The 17,500-nt window shown below is 41.6% G+C and overlaps 1 protein-coding gene across 3 annotated transcripts in view; it reads left to right on the top strand.

Moving 5' to 3' along the window:
• The window catches only part of LOC138774978 (E3 ubiquitin-protein ligase HACE1-like), a 49,767-nt gene extending 32,273 nt beyond the window's left edge, over window positions 1–17,494 (top strand). For 2 of the 3 annotated variants that reach the window (XM_069955745.1, XM_069955743.1), the window contains exons 11-14: window positions 6,736–6,834; window positions 7,770–7,840; window positions 12,901–13,014; window positions 17,375–17,494. In XM_069955745.1, the coding sequence (XP_069811846.1) occupies window positions 6,736–6,834; window positions 7,770–7,840; window positions 12,901–13,014; window positions 17,375–17,477 (387 nt within the window). In that variant the 3' untranslated portion in view covers window positions 17,478–17,494. Of the gene's footprint in view, window positions 1–3,916; window positions 3,951–6,735; window positions 6,835–7,769; window positions 7,841–12,900; window positions 13,015–17,374 lie in introns of those variants that run through there. The other variant, XR_011360448.1, reaches the window with a different exon arrangement.
• Window positions 17,495–17,500: the final 6 nt, after the last annotated feature.

Below are 17,500 nucleotides of genomic sequence, written 5' to 3'. Positions count from 1 at the left end.
AATCCATAATGTTAGAAATGCTACAAAATAATAAGGTGCCTATAGAGTGGAAAGTACCTCCCCCTGTCAGAGTGCTGCTGCTACAGTAGTTCTCATGCTTACTACTGCTGCTTTTCTTAGTGTCTTTAAAGGGGTTTCCTCAGCTCTTTTCCACAAACACAGACGCACACTACGCGTTTTCAAGACTACATTTAATTCACATAAATTTTTTATAGCATTCGCCATAAAAGCTATAACGTTATATTAAAGGTCAAGAGGAAAGTGAGGATGTATAGTATGTGTATATTTTAAGTTTTTTTTAAAACCATAAATGTAATCTTTTTTTGTTTTTTTGCTGCCCCCCTCCCAGGTCAACCCCCAACTACTTTTTTTTTTTTAGCCCCTTCCAGACACCCCCCCCCCTCCCCATTTAGAATTTTCTATCTCTTCGCCCTCTTAAGACCCATAACATTTTTAGCAGAGGACCCCTGAACCACCAATGAAGCAGGTACAAATTGCTTAGCTGCTGCAGTCACCACCAAACAGTTAAATGAACAACATCAGAGTCATCTCTGATATCTTCAATTACCAACGAGTGCTGGCAACGGATGGCAGCCGATGCCCGCTGGGTATAATGCAGATCCAGCTCCCAGGCCCGCATTATACTTCCCTCACTTGACCCATGCTGTACATCAGGGATGAGGAACCTTCGGCCCTCCAGCTGTTGCAAAACTACAATTCACATCATGCCTAGACAGCTAAAGCTTTGCTTCGGCTGTCCAGGCATGATGGTAATTGTAATTTAACAGCTGGAGGGCCGAAGGTTCCCCATCCCTGCTTTACATGTACATCAAAAGTCGGGAAAGGTTTAGACATAGTGGGGGGATTAGCTAAGACTGTTGTGTCACACACCTGTCTTAAAGTAAATCTCCCAGCTGCAGCTTTCAAGCTTGCTTTGCTTGTAGTGGATTCAGAAATAATGGGAGATTTAAGGGATTTAAAGGAAACCAATCAGCCCAATCGGGCTGATATGGTTCCCTAAACTGCTGTATACAGCTCCCACGGCACGTACCGGCCGCAGCTGCAGCAGGAGCTGTATAACCAGAAAAAAACAATTTAATCCCCCGGGCGCGTGACAGGCAGAGGCGGGGAGGTAGTCATCTGGGCAGCTCCCTGCCCCTCACTAGTCACCGCGCTCTGCCTCTCAGCGCGCTCCGAGGAGTGATTGACTGGCAGAGAGGCCAGTAACAAAGCGGGTGGTATGTGCTGCGGCTGCTGCAAGAGCTGTATACAGCGGTTCAGGGAACCATGTCAGCCTGATTGGGCTGTTTGGTTCCCTTTAAACTTCTCCTTTCCGCTGGATCCACTCATGGCTTCAGCTCATAAAACTGCATGAAAAGACAGTGCCTTTTGTATAAAAATGCACACAAAATAAGTAAAAAGAAATTACAAATAAGGGGAAAAAAACACACTGCCAATGCCAAACCAAACCACTTCTGGACCCAGCTACAACTCCAAATATTACTTATTGAAATGACTGAAACATAATTGGGAACCCATACTTTGTTGTTTGCAAATTACTATTAGCAGTTCTAAGCTACACCACAGTTTTTGTTGTTTTATTATATATATTATATATGCGTGTTTGCTTGTATAGTTTTTTTTGATTAGGTAAAATTACTTTATCCTGATTTTTTTGTGTTGCTCCATAAACTGTGTTTATGCAGCACTGGTATCAGTCATCATCCTGCCAAGAAAGGGATACCAACGTGTACTGTGGCGTTTTCCAGTGGGCTTCATACATTTCAGCGGCCTGAAATTAATCGGTATACACCCGCTTCGTTGGACTCACTAGTATGGTCTGGTGCAGTATTGAGTTCCAGTAAATTAGCATATACCAGCAGGAAGCTGCCTGAACATAGTTACTAGGCGATTACATTTGGGCCATTGAAATGAATAGGGCCCGCTGCAGTACCACAATACATTGCCAGCCCTTTCTTAGTTAGTCACTGATGGATACCACATTTTACATAAACGCAATACAAACCTGGCTTTAAAACAGTTGTGCATTTGCTTAGCTAGGCATGCTTACAAACATATGTTAGTTTATGTTCTAAGCCAAGGACATTACCTGCAGGCCTGACAGCGCCATAGGGCACTTTACAAAAGTTGTAACACACCGTTATGTTTGCGCTAGCTCAATCTGTATTGATTTGTTCTGTGAGTGATCACAGCAATACCCATTTTTTGTAGTTTTACTTAGAATTTACTAGTTTTAAAAAATGTACACATTTTTATAGATATTGCATTGCCATATTCTGAACTGCAGTATTTACAGTGTTAAACTGAGAGGATTAGACTGAAGTCTGACCCCCAGGAAGTTGCTACAGAGTGTGAGGTGTAATATACAGCCAGCGTATATGTAGCTTTTAAAAGCCTCACATTGATTACAATCCCCACCATGCATAACTTTAACCTCCACCATGGTGCATTAAAGTTCCGCATGGTGGGGGTGTAAGTCATATGATTACCAATGTACCTTTTAAACAGTCTTGACAACGGGAAAGAAGGGCTGTTTGACGGCGACAGGGGAAAACAACACAGACATTATGGCCAGGCTCAGGCTGGTGGGCCAGCACCATCTCACCATGCAGGGAAGGTCTTGTTGCCCCTGTGTGCTGTTTGAATACTGGTACCTGAAAGTCCTTCTGATAGTATCCGCCATTGTCAGCAGGGGGCAGATGTTTGAATCTTGTACAAGTTGCAGTTTAAAGGAGAAGTCCCGTGACAATTTTTATTAAAGTTTTGTATTGCCCTCAAAAAGTTATACAAATCACTAATATACACTTATTACGGGAAATGCACATCAAGTGCTTTTTTCCCTGCACTTCCTACTCCATTAAGGCTTCACTTCCTGGATAAAATGGTGATGTCACGCCCCGACTCCCAGAGCTGTGCGGGCTGTGGCTGCAGGAGAGGATGATGGTAGAGGGACACTGAGGGACACAGGGCACTGGAGGGACACTGAGCATCCCTCTGCCATCATCCTCTCCAGCAGCCACAGCCCGCACAGCTCTGGGAGTCGGGTCGTGACATCACCATTTTATCCAGGAAGTGAAGCCTTGATGCAGTAGTAAGTGCAGGGAAAAAACACTTTATGTGCACTTCCCGTAATAAGTGCATATTGGTGACTTGTCTAACTTTTAGGGTGCAATACAATGCTTTAATAAAAATTTTCTCCGGACTTTTCCTTTAATCAAGTACATGGTCTCTACTTTCATAGACAGTCACTTTGGTCACTACAAAATTTAAGAATTAAGAAGAAATGTTTACTGTTCAGTGAGTAAATGAAGCACTTCTTGCTGCAATACTTCAATCGTTCTGAATAAATCAGTGACAAGATGGTTTTGCATGGAGGGGTACAGTGTTTGAAACTCGGAAAGCTGTGGCTGGCCTAATGTGTGTGTGTGTGTGTGTGTGTGTGTTTCATATGAAAATAAAAAAGAACTCTTAAACCCAATGGAGGAGTTTATTAAATAATCTCCTGTCTGCTAGCTTTCTGGCATACAAAAGCCACAGCATTTTGCACCACCTCCTTATATGAACTTATTTTTTTAATCTTTTTTTTGGGCAGCTCTTGGTGATTTTTATGTAGGTGGGGCTTAGCAGAATGGGCACGATCTATAGCCTCCCGCTACATACTATACTTACCCACAATATATAGTTGCCACAAATAGAAATCTATAGCAGCTCGTAGAAGTTGTGTAATTCATAGTGTGACACATGGACAAAGAGGCAAATAAAACTTATATTCAACACCAGTGTGGTGTAATATTACAGATTATTTTCACCTTGCTGTTTTAGAATTACCCAAAGTCAATTGCTAAATCTATTCATTTTACTATTTCATTTTACTTTGTATGTTCCGCTAAAATAGGAGGTTACAAGTGAAGTGAAACCTTGGATTACAGGTAACTTGGCTGTAGAGCATTTTGCAAGACAAGCTAACAATTAAAAAAAATTGTAACTTGATAAACAAGATTTGGTAATACAAGGATACCTGTGCCCCCATCCTGATACTGTGCTGGGTAAAAAAAGCCCTCTCATTTTAACCCACTGCTACCTGAGCAACTCTGTTGAACTGTGGAGATCCTCCTGTGTAAGCGAGCAGCTCGGCCTCATCTCCTCTCCCTGTTGCCAGAACACTGGCAACCTCACTAACACAAGAGTGTAAGTTAGCCTGTGGCGCCCTCCTACTCTGGTGTTTAGGCAGCCTAGATGCTGCATTTACAGACAGAACCCAAGCAGTGAGGCCTTCAACTTGCCAGGGTCTTATCCAATGCCATGCACTTTTTGCCACCATCTTGCCTACACAAGGTCATTTATGGTCGTGCATGGCTGCTACCCTCTGACCCCTCAAATAACCACTTCACCGATAGCTGCTCCAGGCAGCCAGCACTAGTGCAAACAAGTAACAGCACCAGCAGGTTTGCAGCCACCTGGGAAGTTGTGTTTGGAGGGAGAGTTAACTGATATCCTCTTCTTTATTTGATACAGAACACCTTACCTACCTACCCTATTTTGGGGGTTGTGGAACGAATCATCTGCATTTCAATTGTTTATGGCAAAATTTGCAATGATAAACGAGTGATTTGAATTACATGTTAGCATGTTCCCGCTCATAAGCCTGCTCATAAGGTTCCACTGTATTTCTTTTTAAAGTGAGTCTGTACCCACAATCTGCCCCCCCCCCCCATACCACTTGTACCTTTAGATAGATGCTTTTAATCCAAGATCTGTCCTGGGGTCTGTTCGGCAGGTGATGCAGTTATTGTCCTAAGAAACAACTTTTAAACTTGCAGCTCTGTGCCCAACGGCCGGGTCTTAGAGTATCTGTGCCCTAACTTTGCACCACCCCTCCATCCCTCCTCCCCACCCTCCTCATTATTAGGAATGCCACTGTAACATTTTCTCCTGTCTGAACATTGCACAGGTGCCTTAACGATCCAGCCTATGTTCAGTATTCACACAGCTGATGAATAGGAGACAATCTGCCTGGAGCATTCCTAATGATGAGGAGGGCAGGGAGGAGGGACAGAGAGGTTGTGCCAGCCTAATGCATATACAGTCTAAGCCCCGGCCGCTGGACTGCAAGTTTAAAAGTAGTTTCTTAGGACAATAACTGCATCACCTGCCGAACAGACCCCAGGACAGATCTTTGATTAAAAGCAGCTATCCGAAGGTACAAGAGGTTTGGGGGGGGGAGGGGCAGATTGTGGGTACAGAGTCGCTTTAAGCATTTCCCCCCCTTCCATTGTTGAAGTGTGAGATACAATGGAATTTGAAGATTTTATGCCTCCTTTTATCCATGTGCATGTTTTTGTAAATCAATGGTGAATTTATCGATCCATCTTCCCCACTCTACATGAAAATGTACTGTGATTGACAGGGACTATCTTTTAAACAGTATGTTGCTACCATTGAAGACATCATATGGTATGTTAGGAAATAAACAACGGTACTTTGAAAGAATAAATGTAGGTTATTTTGTTTCTTTCTTTTCTTTTTTCTAAATTGCTATAATCAGCCTATAAATTGCCCAAGCCTCGTGTTTTGTTACACAACCTGTATTTTCCTTTGTTGGCTTTCTGGTGGTTAGTACAGCACTGCATTGCTGATTCCCCCCCCCCCTTCTTCTGGCATCTAGCACTCACATACACAATACCCCTAATAACGTATTATCTGCAATTATCTTTCTGTGCATATTTTGAATTGTCTTCTAAATGTAATCTACAGAGTAAATAAATCCAATGTGCTGTGAAGAGCTCCAATGCAAATAAGCTTTTCTGTAATTGCAAGATAGGAAGCCAGCATTACTGCACATTGCACTTTGCAAAGACACACGTTATTAACTATCAAAAGATAAATATGCACAGTCAGTCCTCTTAATTTCCGAATACAATTCCGGAGCACATTGCGGCACTCGCAGGGGGGGGAACAAATAAGACACTTATTAATTGTTTACATTTATTATCTGGATTATAGGGCACGTTTTATTCGGAAATTAGTTAGTAATAGAAAGGCTAGAGGTGCACTGTACAATTAAATAACTGAATTTGTATGTCTTAAAGCTTCACTTTTTTTTTTTTTTAAACGTCTTTGATATTTCGGTAACATGCATGTCAGTGCTGTTATTGCAATTTTAAATGACACTGCAGAAGCAAGGAAGGAGGGAACGCTCCCGCTATGGCATGTATTTATTTTAGGAAGAACACATTTGTTTGAATTATTAAATAGGCTACGTTGGGTTGTGCACCAGTAAGCTCTTTTTTTTGGGTCACTAGTGATGTTCTACATTCAGCGCCAAGATGCGGTTACTAAGCTGGAGATGTGTTAAGTCTTTGTAATCGCATCAGTATTTTCCACCGGCACAATAGATGCAAACAATTATTTCACCTATCAATCATTTTCTTAAGCAAGGAATGAAACAAGTGCGTTGTACAGTTTGTGCACACATTCGGTTTTTTAATTATTTGTGAAGTAAACGGCGTCAGTGGTACGGCAGAGTCATCCATGTAGCATGCAGAACAGCAGCTCTCAGATTGCCAGTCCTGTCACTTGTCTGATACAGTTCCTTAGCAATGAAGTCCCATAGTGCATTGGCTCTTTGGGCTTCTGGTGCTCTGTGAACACTTCTAGACGTGTTATTTCAAAGTCGTTTGGTAAATGACGTATTGATGATTTTTGTAATTTAAGGAACTTCTTTTATCTGGCATGCCGGAAATAGACGTGAATGACTGGATGAAGAATACTGAATATACTAGTGGCTATGAGAAAGATGATCAAGTGATTAAGGTAATTATTTCAGCTATACAATGTGGTTGTTTAGTGTATGTATACTTACAGATTATTATGCTCACACTTTGAGTGCGATTGAAGGGGTAGTTATGCCCTGTCCACAGGGTAGGCGATAACTAAATGATTGCATGAGTCCAACCGCTGGGGCCCACTGCCATCTTTATTGGGATCCTGAAAACCCAGCTGAATGAAGCTGTAGGTGGCACAGCTCTATTAATTGTCTATGGAGCTGCAAAAGACAAACGAAACCTGCATTTAGTTCTCTTCAGTGGCTCTTTAGAGAATGAATGAGTGAATCCACTTAAGTTGGAAACACCCCTTTAAAACCTTTTACACGAGCATAAAACTCCACCCGTGCAAAATGTATTTTTGTGATGTAAACCATCACAGTGTGAATATACCGTAACACAGGCATTGTGTTACTTGCAGCTCTATTTATTCCTATGGACCCAACGGAAAGAGACGAGTACAGCGCCCTTCCGGCATGCTCAGCTTCCTGTCGCTCCATAGGAATGAATAGAGCCGTGGGTCACGTGCCAGACCCGCAACTCTTTTCGACAGAGTGTCGGGCCCGATATAGAGATCGCCGGGGAGTACAAAGGTCGGACACCCCGCGACCTTCTACTTGCCCCCTATCATAGGGGAAAAGCAAGTTTTTCCTGGACAACTTACATAGGCTGTATTTCCACATTTGTATTTTTGCTGTTTTCTTTTGTCTCCATAATAAGAACCTAAACTGTCTGGACATACAAATACTGGATGTCTTTTATGGGCACTTTTTGTTTTATGTCTTATACATAGAACATTCTGTAACATGACATTGAGGTACTAACATGTCCCACAATGGCCAAGATGCAGCATAAATGGTATATGTGAGTATGCCTGCTGAGGTGCTTCTCTTTTTAATTTAACACTTTTTTGCTTGTTTCCAGTGGTTCTGGGAGATTGTACAAGAACTTACACAAGAGGAGAGAGTGTTGCTTTTGCAATTCGTAACAGGCAGGTATGTAAGACCCTACCTTCCCAATTTATGTATAATGTATATGCTGAATTAGGGCTGGGTAAGATTGCCTAAAAATAACAGATCAGCTCTTGTAGAGCCCTTACCCTCGACCTTTAAGGCACCTGGGACACATGCCTGATAGGAATTTAGAATTTTTTTTTGTGTATATAAGCTGATAAATTATATAACTAGTTGCAGCATCCAGATATACTACACGCTGCACTGCCTTCTCCCATGTGGTAGGGGAGCCTATGCAAGGCGCAGGGCTAAAAACATATTTCTGATTAAATTTTGCAGCAGTGACCGGGCAAATGAATTGAATTATATGATTAATTACTCAGCCCTATACATGCTGAATGCACATTTTGCAACTGAAATACCTTAAAACCTTTAACTTTCCTCTTCCTGTCTAGTCTAGACACAATAGGGGGAATAAATAATAAGTTTTGAGTCATGAAAACTGGTGTACACCCTACAAAATGACAGTGAAAATGAAAGGTTTTCCTGACAAACCCCTTGTGCATGAAAATTTTATCTTAGGCATAAACAAACACAGACATAGAAACAAAGTTTTCTTCACCACTCAGAATCTTCTGGCATATTAAAAAAACGCACATTTTTGTTCTGTAAAATCCAAACAAACTAATGAAACAACCAACGAAGTTTGATTTTCTAGATATTATTCATGGCATAACCATAAACATGAACATACTGAAGTATCATATTACCACAATACTCTTACTGACTATAGATGAACAAACCAGCGTTTGCTTCATACCGATCTGCGCTTGTATTGCTCAGGCCCAGAATGCTCACCCCTCCTGGCTTCTGTTGTGCTACATTGATCTGCCCTCTTCTGGTCAGGATGCTGTGTAATGTAGGTGGAGCTAATCACTGCTCTGCTGGAATCACATAGAAGTGCCGGATGGCAGGACAGCGCTTTCTCCCACCTGCCACTCGGCTATTCAGTTGTATCAGCAATGTGATGGTACAGTTGAATAGAAGGAAAGAGCTGCTCACCGCAATTCTCCTGAACTGGCTTTCATCTTTACAGCCGATTCAGGAGAACTGCTCTGCAGTGCAGCACATCACTCAAGGGCCCACCAGAGGATCCTCCAGTTTGCTGCTGAGGGATGTGGGTGGCTGCCCAAACCACCCACATTATAATCCGGCCCTGTTTATTCTATTGTGGTTGTAAAGGGTTAATTCTATTTTTGTATGTGTTGCACCTTAAATCAATGTATGTGCTGTACGCCACTTTCCAGCTGCTTCGTACTTTTCATACACAATAGTGCGTATATAAGTTTATAGTGAAATCCTAATTTTACATAATGCAGGAGCAACTTTTATTTATTCAATGAATAGCAGCCACAGAAAACTAACGTACTACGGCGCCGCTAGGGATCCTGGCCGGAGTGTATACACAGGCCGTGATTCCCTCGGCCTGCAGCACAACGTAGGGTCCGTACCAATCATGCAACAACCGTGATTAGTACAGAACTTACGTTGTGTGAACATGGCCTAAGGGTATATTCACACTGAGCAAATGTGGTGGAATTTCGCTTGCCTCAGTGTGACGCTGCTTCTCTATGGGAGGCTTTTTGTGCCTCCAAATGCATCACTCTCCGCTCAAAGAATTGACATGTCAAATCTTAGAGTGGAGAGCGGCAGTAGTAAAGGCGCGCAAGCTCTCCTATATAAAAGCAGTGTCACACTGAGGCAGGCAGGATTCGGCGCCGAAGAGTTCCGTCACAGAATTCCGCCATATTTGCTCAGTGTGAACATACCCTAATAAGGCCAGTAGCACTGTTTTCAGACACAGAAATATTAGGTATGGATGCTACACAAAATCCCCTGAAAATCAGGTGTGTACATCTCCTGCCCTGTATGTAAATCATACTTGACTAGGCATGTGGGTGGTCAACAGAGACGAGGTAGTCACCATCGGTGGGGAACGTCCTCTGTAATAACGTCTCTCTGGGAGCGTCAGTGCTCAGGGATGGCCCCCCCTGTGACCCTGCTGGCTCATACATGGAGAATCATGTCAAGAGAGGCGTCATTACAGTCAGCCAATGAGTTTTCAGTGAAGAGATTCCCGATGTAACAGACTTTTATTTATCAGTGAATTATGAAAAGGTGAAATCAATTCATTTATTGCTTTTTTTTGGATATATTTAAAAACCCAGTTCTGCCAGTCATTTTATATCAGACCCCTGAGTAAAATGAAAGTGTAGTTTCAGCTGCCCGATAATTAGATTTTTTTGTATTTATGTTCTTATTAACAAATAAATCTGCCTCCTTCCTCTGGTTCAAAGTCTATTCCTGTGTGTTTCTTCATTACGATCTCATCTCTGTCTAAGCATAGCTTTAGTACCACTTCAGTGAAAAAAAATCAAATATTCCTTCCCCTGGCTGCACACCATAAAATTAATTCAATGGATCTGGTAAAACAAATGCATTTATGATTGCAGCTTTTAAGATTCCTGAATGTCTTCAAGAATAACTGAGATGCCTTTTGTCTCCTGCTGTATATCTGCCGTACAGTAATAATGGAATTGCTTGAATTCTGATAGTTGTATTGTTTATGAAGCAGTACTGTGGTATGAATATAGATAAATGTGACTCTTTTCATGAATCCCATACCATGCTAAATTCTTTAGTGTTAAAAAGACATCTGTATTACAGGAGTGATACCTTTCAACATATTTAAACGGCAAGGACCATGATAGAAGCAATATGCTGCCATCACTCTGTGTTGTAGGAGCGTCGGCAGCAGACCACCGCTATCTACTATGGTCTGCCCGGACGATCTAACGATCACCTGGGCAGCGCGCCCCAGCTCCCTGCGTCAGGCGAGGGGGCGGGGCCAACGGTGGCGTTGTGGACGGGGCTAAGTGGGGCTAATGCCGCGAGGCCCCGCCCACTTAACACAATCTGCAGTGATAAAAGATGACTTTTTACTTGAACAAGCACCATGACGTATGATATAAAATAGGGTATGAAAACTGCTAAATTTACCCTTTACACCTGTGTAGAGATGTCAGAATGCAAAAAGGAGGTGACAGTGTCACTTTAAGGTCTGAACAGACCGAAACGCGTCAGCGATTGTCAGGTTTTTTTTTTTTTCTGCCTAGCTTCAATAAAAAACTTTACAATTAGACGACTAAGGTGCTGGATTTTCCTTAACATTCCCACTTAACTATCACCATAACTATCACCTTTCCCTTTTTTGTTGATCTGCAAAAAAATACATATTGCAGATGCATTATGAACAAAGTTTTTGCAGATTGCAGACGAAGATTTCGGCCATCATACACGGTCCAGCAAAACCACTGAACATGTGAATGTAGCCTAATTGCTGCTGATAGTTTGTAATTGTAGTTGTGTTGCTTGAATTTCCTTTTGTAGTTGTTCACTTAGTAAATCTGTGTCTTAGTAATGCCCTAGTGGACCACCGAAACGTGTAGGTTGCATTACCTTTTAACTTTCCCTCGGCTGTTGTACAGCAATAGGCCATTTTATTTTAAAACATAGATTATAGTTATATCTATAAAGTGAGCAGCAGCCAAAAGGCAATAGCAACGGAAGGTGTAAATCTTACAATGTATTTAGTGCTCACATCTAAGATCTCACCTAAGCCTTTTGGGAATGAAATGTCAAGTTAAAAAATCTTGATGAGTGTTTGTTCAGATAGTAGTCCTTCACTGTGTTCTCCTTTCAACCAAAAAATGTAAAAAATGGTATAACTCTAACTTTTTCTTAAATTGTACCTGTCTTTTTAACTTTAAAATCTAAATTATCAGCATATGTGAAATTAAAGCAAGTTTGCAATTTACATGAATAATTTTTTTAGTTGTAGTAGACTACTCTTTTCCATACATGGGATCCTGTAAAAAAAAAAAAGTTAGTTAAATCAATGCTGTAATACAGTAGTCTGTAGGTGACCAACTCCATCCGTCACAAACATCAAAATGGATACTATAATAGCATATTATTTTATATTAATTATATTGGCATCCTTTACCAAGGAGACTATTAGGCTATGTTCACACAGTGTTATTCTTTTTTAATATTAATAATTTTTTAATCATTTTCGACCAGTAGACTATGAACAATAGCCATTGTTCACGGTCTGTTCACACAATGTATGGCCGTTCTCACAGCTGTACATTGTATTGAGGTCAATGATTAATTGAATTGCAGCCACCCCAAAGGTGCAGCTGATATGTTCCTTCAGCTTATATGGCAATATCGGCCGCAGGAACATGTAAAAATTTGTCCGATACTTGCTGTAATACAACGGCCAATGGTTTTTTTGTTTTGTTTTTTGCAAACATATTTTTTCTTTTTAAAATGTTTCAAATAACATACAGATGCGGAAAATTTATATTGTGAATAGACATCATACATGAATGACCATTACAAAGGGTCCAATGTACAGTAGATGTGTGTTAGCATCGTACAATGGCCATTGTATTGCATTGCGTGAACATAGCCTTATGGCTTTTGCTTATTGGGTACATCATATGGCCATAAATAAGACCAAGTACACCATAAATTGTCAGCGATGAGCAGCTCTGCGGGAAAAGTAGAATCACTCAATTGCCAAGTGTTTTCATGCTGAAATGAAGACCCCTCTCTATATTAGATTTCTTTCTTTCAGAGAAATCTCATTGTCCGTAAGACATGTTACATTGTATGGGGCCGCTTTAGGTCAATCTTACTTCTTGTGGGCTGTGTGTGGAACGTAATATTTGACATTGTCATCTGAGATAACAATATCTGCACTTTAAAAACTGTAATGCGTATCTCTTTCTAGTGAACATTTGTAATCAGAAATGCTCAGCATATGATTTGTCGGTTGCTTCATTTCCTAGCTGACTGGTTTTCAATTTATTTCCTTCCCTGTTTACTACATTTTGTATAATTCTTTCATGTAATTTTATGTTACACATGGGTTGCAGCAACAATAATATGCCTTTATGTAAAAAATCATATACTGCCATTATTACACTGCGTCAGACATGTACTTCTGTAATAAGTCATGGGTTGTTTGTTAGTTCCAGAGTTCCTCATGGCGGTTTTGCATATATCATGGGAGGAAGCGGGCTGCAGAATTTCACCATTGCAGCTGTGGCATACACACCAAATCTGCTACCAACATCTAGTACATGGTATGTAATTTATATTGGAGGGAAAATATTCATTCTGTATACTTAACCCCTTAAAGGAAACCTGTCACCCCCCCCGTGCCGGGGTGCCAGGCTCCCGACCCCCTGTTAGATCCCCCGCTATACTTATCTCATCGCGCCGGGTCCCACTTCCTGAGCGGTCGGGTGTGACTGAGGTTTCAGCGCCCGGCGCACGAGCTCACAGTAGGGTCCGATGCCCATAGAGAATGACGGAGCATCGGACTCCCCATTCATTCTCTATGAGCATCTAGGAAGCTCAGGAAGCGGGACCCGGCGCGATGAGGTATGTATAGGGGGATCTAACGGGGGGGTCGGGAGCCTGTCACCACGGCACGGGGGGGGTGACAGGTCCCTCTTTAAGGTCTAAGCCAATTTTCGTTTTTGCGCTTTTGCTTTTTTTTCACTTTGTTTAAAAGTCCATAGCGCTTGCATTTTTTCACCTAGAGACTTTATGAGCGCTTATTTTTTGCAAAAACAATTGTACTTTCCAATGACAGCATTATTTTCCATAAATATTCTGCAAAACCGGAAAAAAATCATTTGCGCTGTCAAATTGAAAAAAAAGGAATTTGTTTTGATTTCGGGGAGTTTTGCATTTACGCTGTACACCCTATGGTAAAACTGACTTGTTATCCATGTTCCTCAAGTCAATATGATTACAATGATATGTAACATGTATAACTTTTTTATATTATTGATGGCTTTTAAAAATTCAAACCATTGTTAACAAATATATGTTCCTTAAAATCGCTCCATTCCATGCTTATAGCGCTTTTATTCTTGGTCTATGAGGCTGTGTGAGGTGTCATTTTTTGCGCCATGAAGTGTTCTTTTTATCGGTACCTTGAGTGCGCATATACGACTTTTTGATAATTTTTTATTACATTTTTTCTGGATTTAATGCGACCAAAAATGCGCAATTTTGCATTTTGGAATTTTTTTGCGCTGACGCCGTTTACCGTGCGAGATCAGGAATGTGATAATTAATAGTTCGGGCGATTACTTGCGCTGCGGTACCAAATATGTTTATTTATTTGTTTATTTATTAATTTATATTTGTAAAATGGGAAAAGGGGGGTGATTTGGACTTTTATTAGGGAAGGGGATTTTTTTAATAAAAACACTTTTTTACTTTTTTTTCCCACATGAACTAGAAGTCCCCCTGGGGGACTTGTATATACACAGCTCTGATCTCTCCATAGAGATCAATGCTGTGTATATACACAGCAAAGATCGAGATTGGATTAGATTGGTCATAGAGCTTTTGCAGCCCACAGCAATCTATTGCCGAGCGGGATCAGCGTCATTGCGAGGCTGAGGCCCGGCACGGGCAGAAGAACGGATCTCTCCCCGCTATCGCATCGCGGGGGGGGGGAAATCCGTCCCACTAGACACCAGGGACGTGAGGTCTGAAGCACTTCAATGCAGCTGTCAGGTTTGACAGCTGCATTGAAGTGCTTAATTAGTCGGCACGGCAACGGGACCCCGCTCTGAAACCCCCCGCGGCACCATGACGTACCAGATACGTCATGGGTCGCTAAGGGGTTAAAGGAGAAGTGTGTCCATTTTTAAAATCTGGGGGGAATTTAATCGGGAGTATGAACTCACCTCTTCTGGTGCCCATGGGACCCTCGCTGAGCTCCGGTATCTCCGCCGCTGACACGTCACAACTCAGCTGATGGAGTCAGTGACTAGGGCGGGACGCTGCTCTAGTCACCGATTGGCTTGTGACATCATCACAACTCAGGGGTAAATGCACTCTGGCTGGAGTCCCGAGGCCGGTCCAACGCTCACCATAGGCACGGGGAGAGGTAAGTTCATATTCATGATCGAATTCTCCCCTGCCGGCTTTAACGGCCAGACTTCTCCTTTAAGTGAACAGGAACCTAACCCTACCTACACCACCTCATTTAGAGGATAAAGTGAGGTACCGAGTGTACAGGCTTAGATGGTCCATGTACCCTTCTGACCTGGAGCATTATTGCCAATAGAAAAAGGTGGACAACAGGAGCAATCTTTTCTGCATCTTTAAAAGTATCTGACTTATTGTTTATTGATATTGCTTGTTTTTTTTTCATAAACTGTGATATTGAACAATTGATAATTCCTTAATGAAGTCAGTGAGACTATCTTAGAGCCAGCAACCTTTTCTATAACCAGTAGAGGAGACGACTACTTTTTACCCCAGTTTAGGTCAAGTGTAACATGGACGCTCTTTTTTTTTTTTTTTTATCACATTCCGTCTTTCAGGTTTAACCGCCTGAACTGATAACTTCATAGATCCCCATGATGCTGCTATTTTGGGTGGTTAGACCCACGGATGAGACTGGACCAGGTGCTGAGATGGTCCCCCAATTATGTTTATGTAAAACCAGCTTAATCTGAGGTTTACCTGAATATCTAGAAACAATAGATGAACTGATTCTCATTGTATTTTGTGGATCAATTAATTTATTTGCTCACACCTACTATTGGTCAGCCCTAGCGCAAAACTCTATTTCGAAATTAAAGGTGTATTTCTATCTCCTCTTCTTCTGTGCCATGCTCAGCCAGCTGCCACTTTTTCTTGCTGGGCATTCTTTTCCCATTGATATCTCTGTACTACTAGTACTTTCCATTGGTGGTGTTTCAGACACTTTATGACTTCATTTCAGACAAATTGACATGTAGAGCTAGATTACAGTAACTGTGTTGTCGCAATTTATTTTGTCGCAAAAATAAAGTTCAGTTACTGCTAAATATTTTTCCAGCGATCAGTGGTAGATTCCCCTCATGATGCCAGCAGATGGGGCACAAATAAGTGGCTACGAAAGCGGTGTTACAGAATGACTTTAAAGAGAATCTGGCAGCTCCTGGGCCCCTACCTGAGGTGCTGACAGTGTGCTGTAGCTGGCAACCCCCCAGTGAGCATGGTGCCTTTTTGCTAATTTGCCATGCAGCAGATTATGTACAATCTTATGTCTCCTACTGTACTAAAGAGTCACAGAGCAGTTGTTGTGCCACACTCTGGCATGCATCCTCCGTCTTTATGAATAATCAATGCTTCCCGGCCTCCTGCACGCTCAGCTGTCAGATTGCAGATCAGTCCTCTGTAGGCAGTTTATGTCTGAGAGAAACACTCAGGTATAATTGAATCTCTTCTCCCTAATGTGTTGGAGCTGTGGTCTAGGGTTAACTCACTTGTCTAGGGACCTTCCAGCAGTTCATTCTCTGGTTCGAATCCCCTGATGGATATTAAATAGATGTCTTTTTTTCCCTCATTGTTGTATTATTCTTAAGGCTATGTTCACCACACAGTATTTTTGCTCAGTATTTTGCAACCAAAACCAGGAGTGTATTGAGAAACAGAAAGGCTATGTTTTTACACTGTTGAAATTGAGAGGCTGGCCGTCATTTAACGGCAAATATTGGACGTGGTTTTATAATAACAGTAATTATTTGCTATTAAAGGCAGCAATCACTCAATTTCAACAGTGTGTGAACATAGCCTTTCTGTGTTTTTCAATCCGCTTTTGGTTGCAAAATACTGAGCAAAAACACTGTGTGTGAACATAGCCCTAAAATTAATACAATAATGAGAAAAAAAGACATCTATTTAATTTCCATCAGGGGATTCGAATCAGAGAATGAACTGCTGGCAGGGTCTCTAGACTGGTGAGTTACCCCTAGACCACAGCTCCAACACATTAGAAAGAAGAGATTCAATTATACCTGAGTGTTTCTTTCAGACATAACCTGCCTTCAGAGCACTGATCTGCAATCTGACAGCTGAGCGAGCAGGAGGCCGGGCAGCATTGATTATCATGAAGAGGGAGGAGGATGCATGCCAGAGTGTGGCACGAAACAACTGCTCTGTGACTCTTTAGTACAGTAGGAGACATAAGATTTACATAATCCGCTGCATGGCAAATTACCAAAAGTCACCATGCTAGCTGGGGGCTGCCAGCATCTTAGGTAGGGCCCAAGAGCTGACATATTCCCTTTAAAGGGAACCCATCAGCTGTAATTTATGTTCCAAAATGCTGACACTGTTAGATGTTAGGACAGGGAGACACATGGTAACTTTCATATACCCAGCTGCGCTTTCAGAATCTAACTTTTATTTTCTGACATTCCCTTAAATTCAACAGTAATATGCTCTTCCTCTGTGTCTAACCATTTTGTGAAAAATTTCACTGCCAATATTGTAAGTGGGGACATCTCCAGAACTAAAACTTATTTTTCTTTTATATGTCTTATGTTTATATTAGTAAACCTTTACAGGTTTTGTTTTTTACCCTTTATATGTAGATGGTTTCAGCCTTACCTGTAATGCTGGCTTTGCTTGTTTCTGTTTTTTCAGCATCAATATGCTTAAATTGCCTGAATACCCAAGTAAGGAAATCCTTAAGGACAGGCTTCTTGTGGCATTGCACTGTGGAAGCTATGGTTACACAATGGCATAATGAAGAAAGAAAAACTCATCTGA

The sequence above is a fragment of the Dendropsophus ebraccatus genome, unplaced genomic scaffold (genome assembly GCF_027789765.1).
Source record: "Dendropsophus ebraccatus isolate aDenEbr1 unplaced genomic scaffold, aDenEbr1.pat pat_scaffold_1195_ctg1, whole genome shotgun sequence".
NCBI classification, from domain to species: domain Eukaryota; kingdom Metazoa; phylum Chordata; class Amphibia; order Anura; family Hylidae; genus Dendropsophus; species Dendropsophus ebraccatus.
This window is presented reverse-complemented; position numbering and strand designations above follow the sequence as displayed.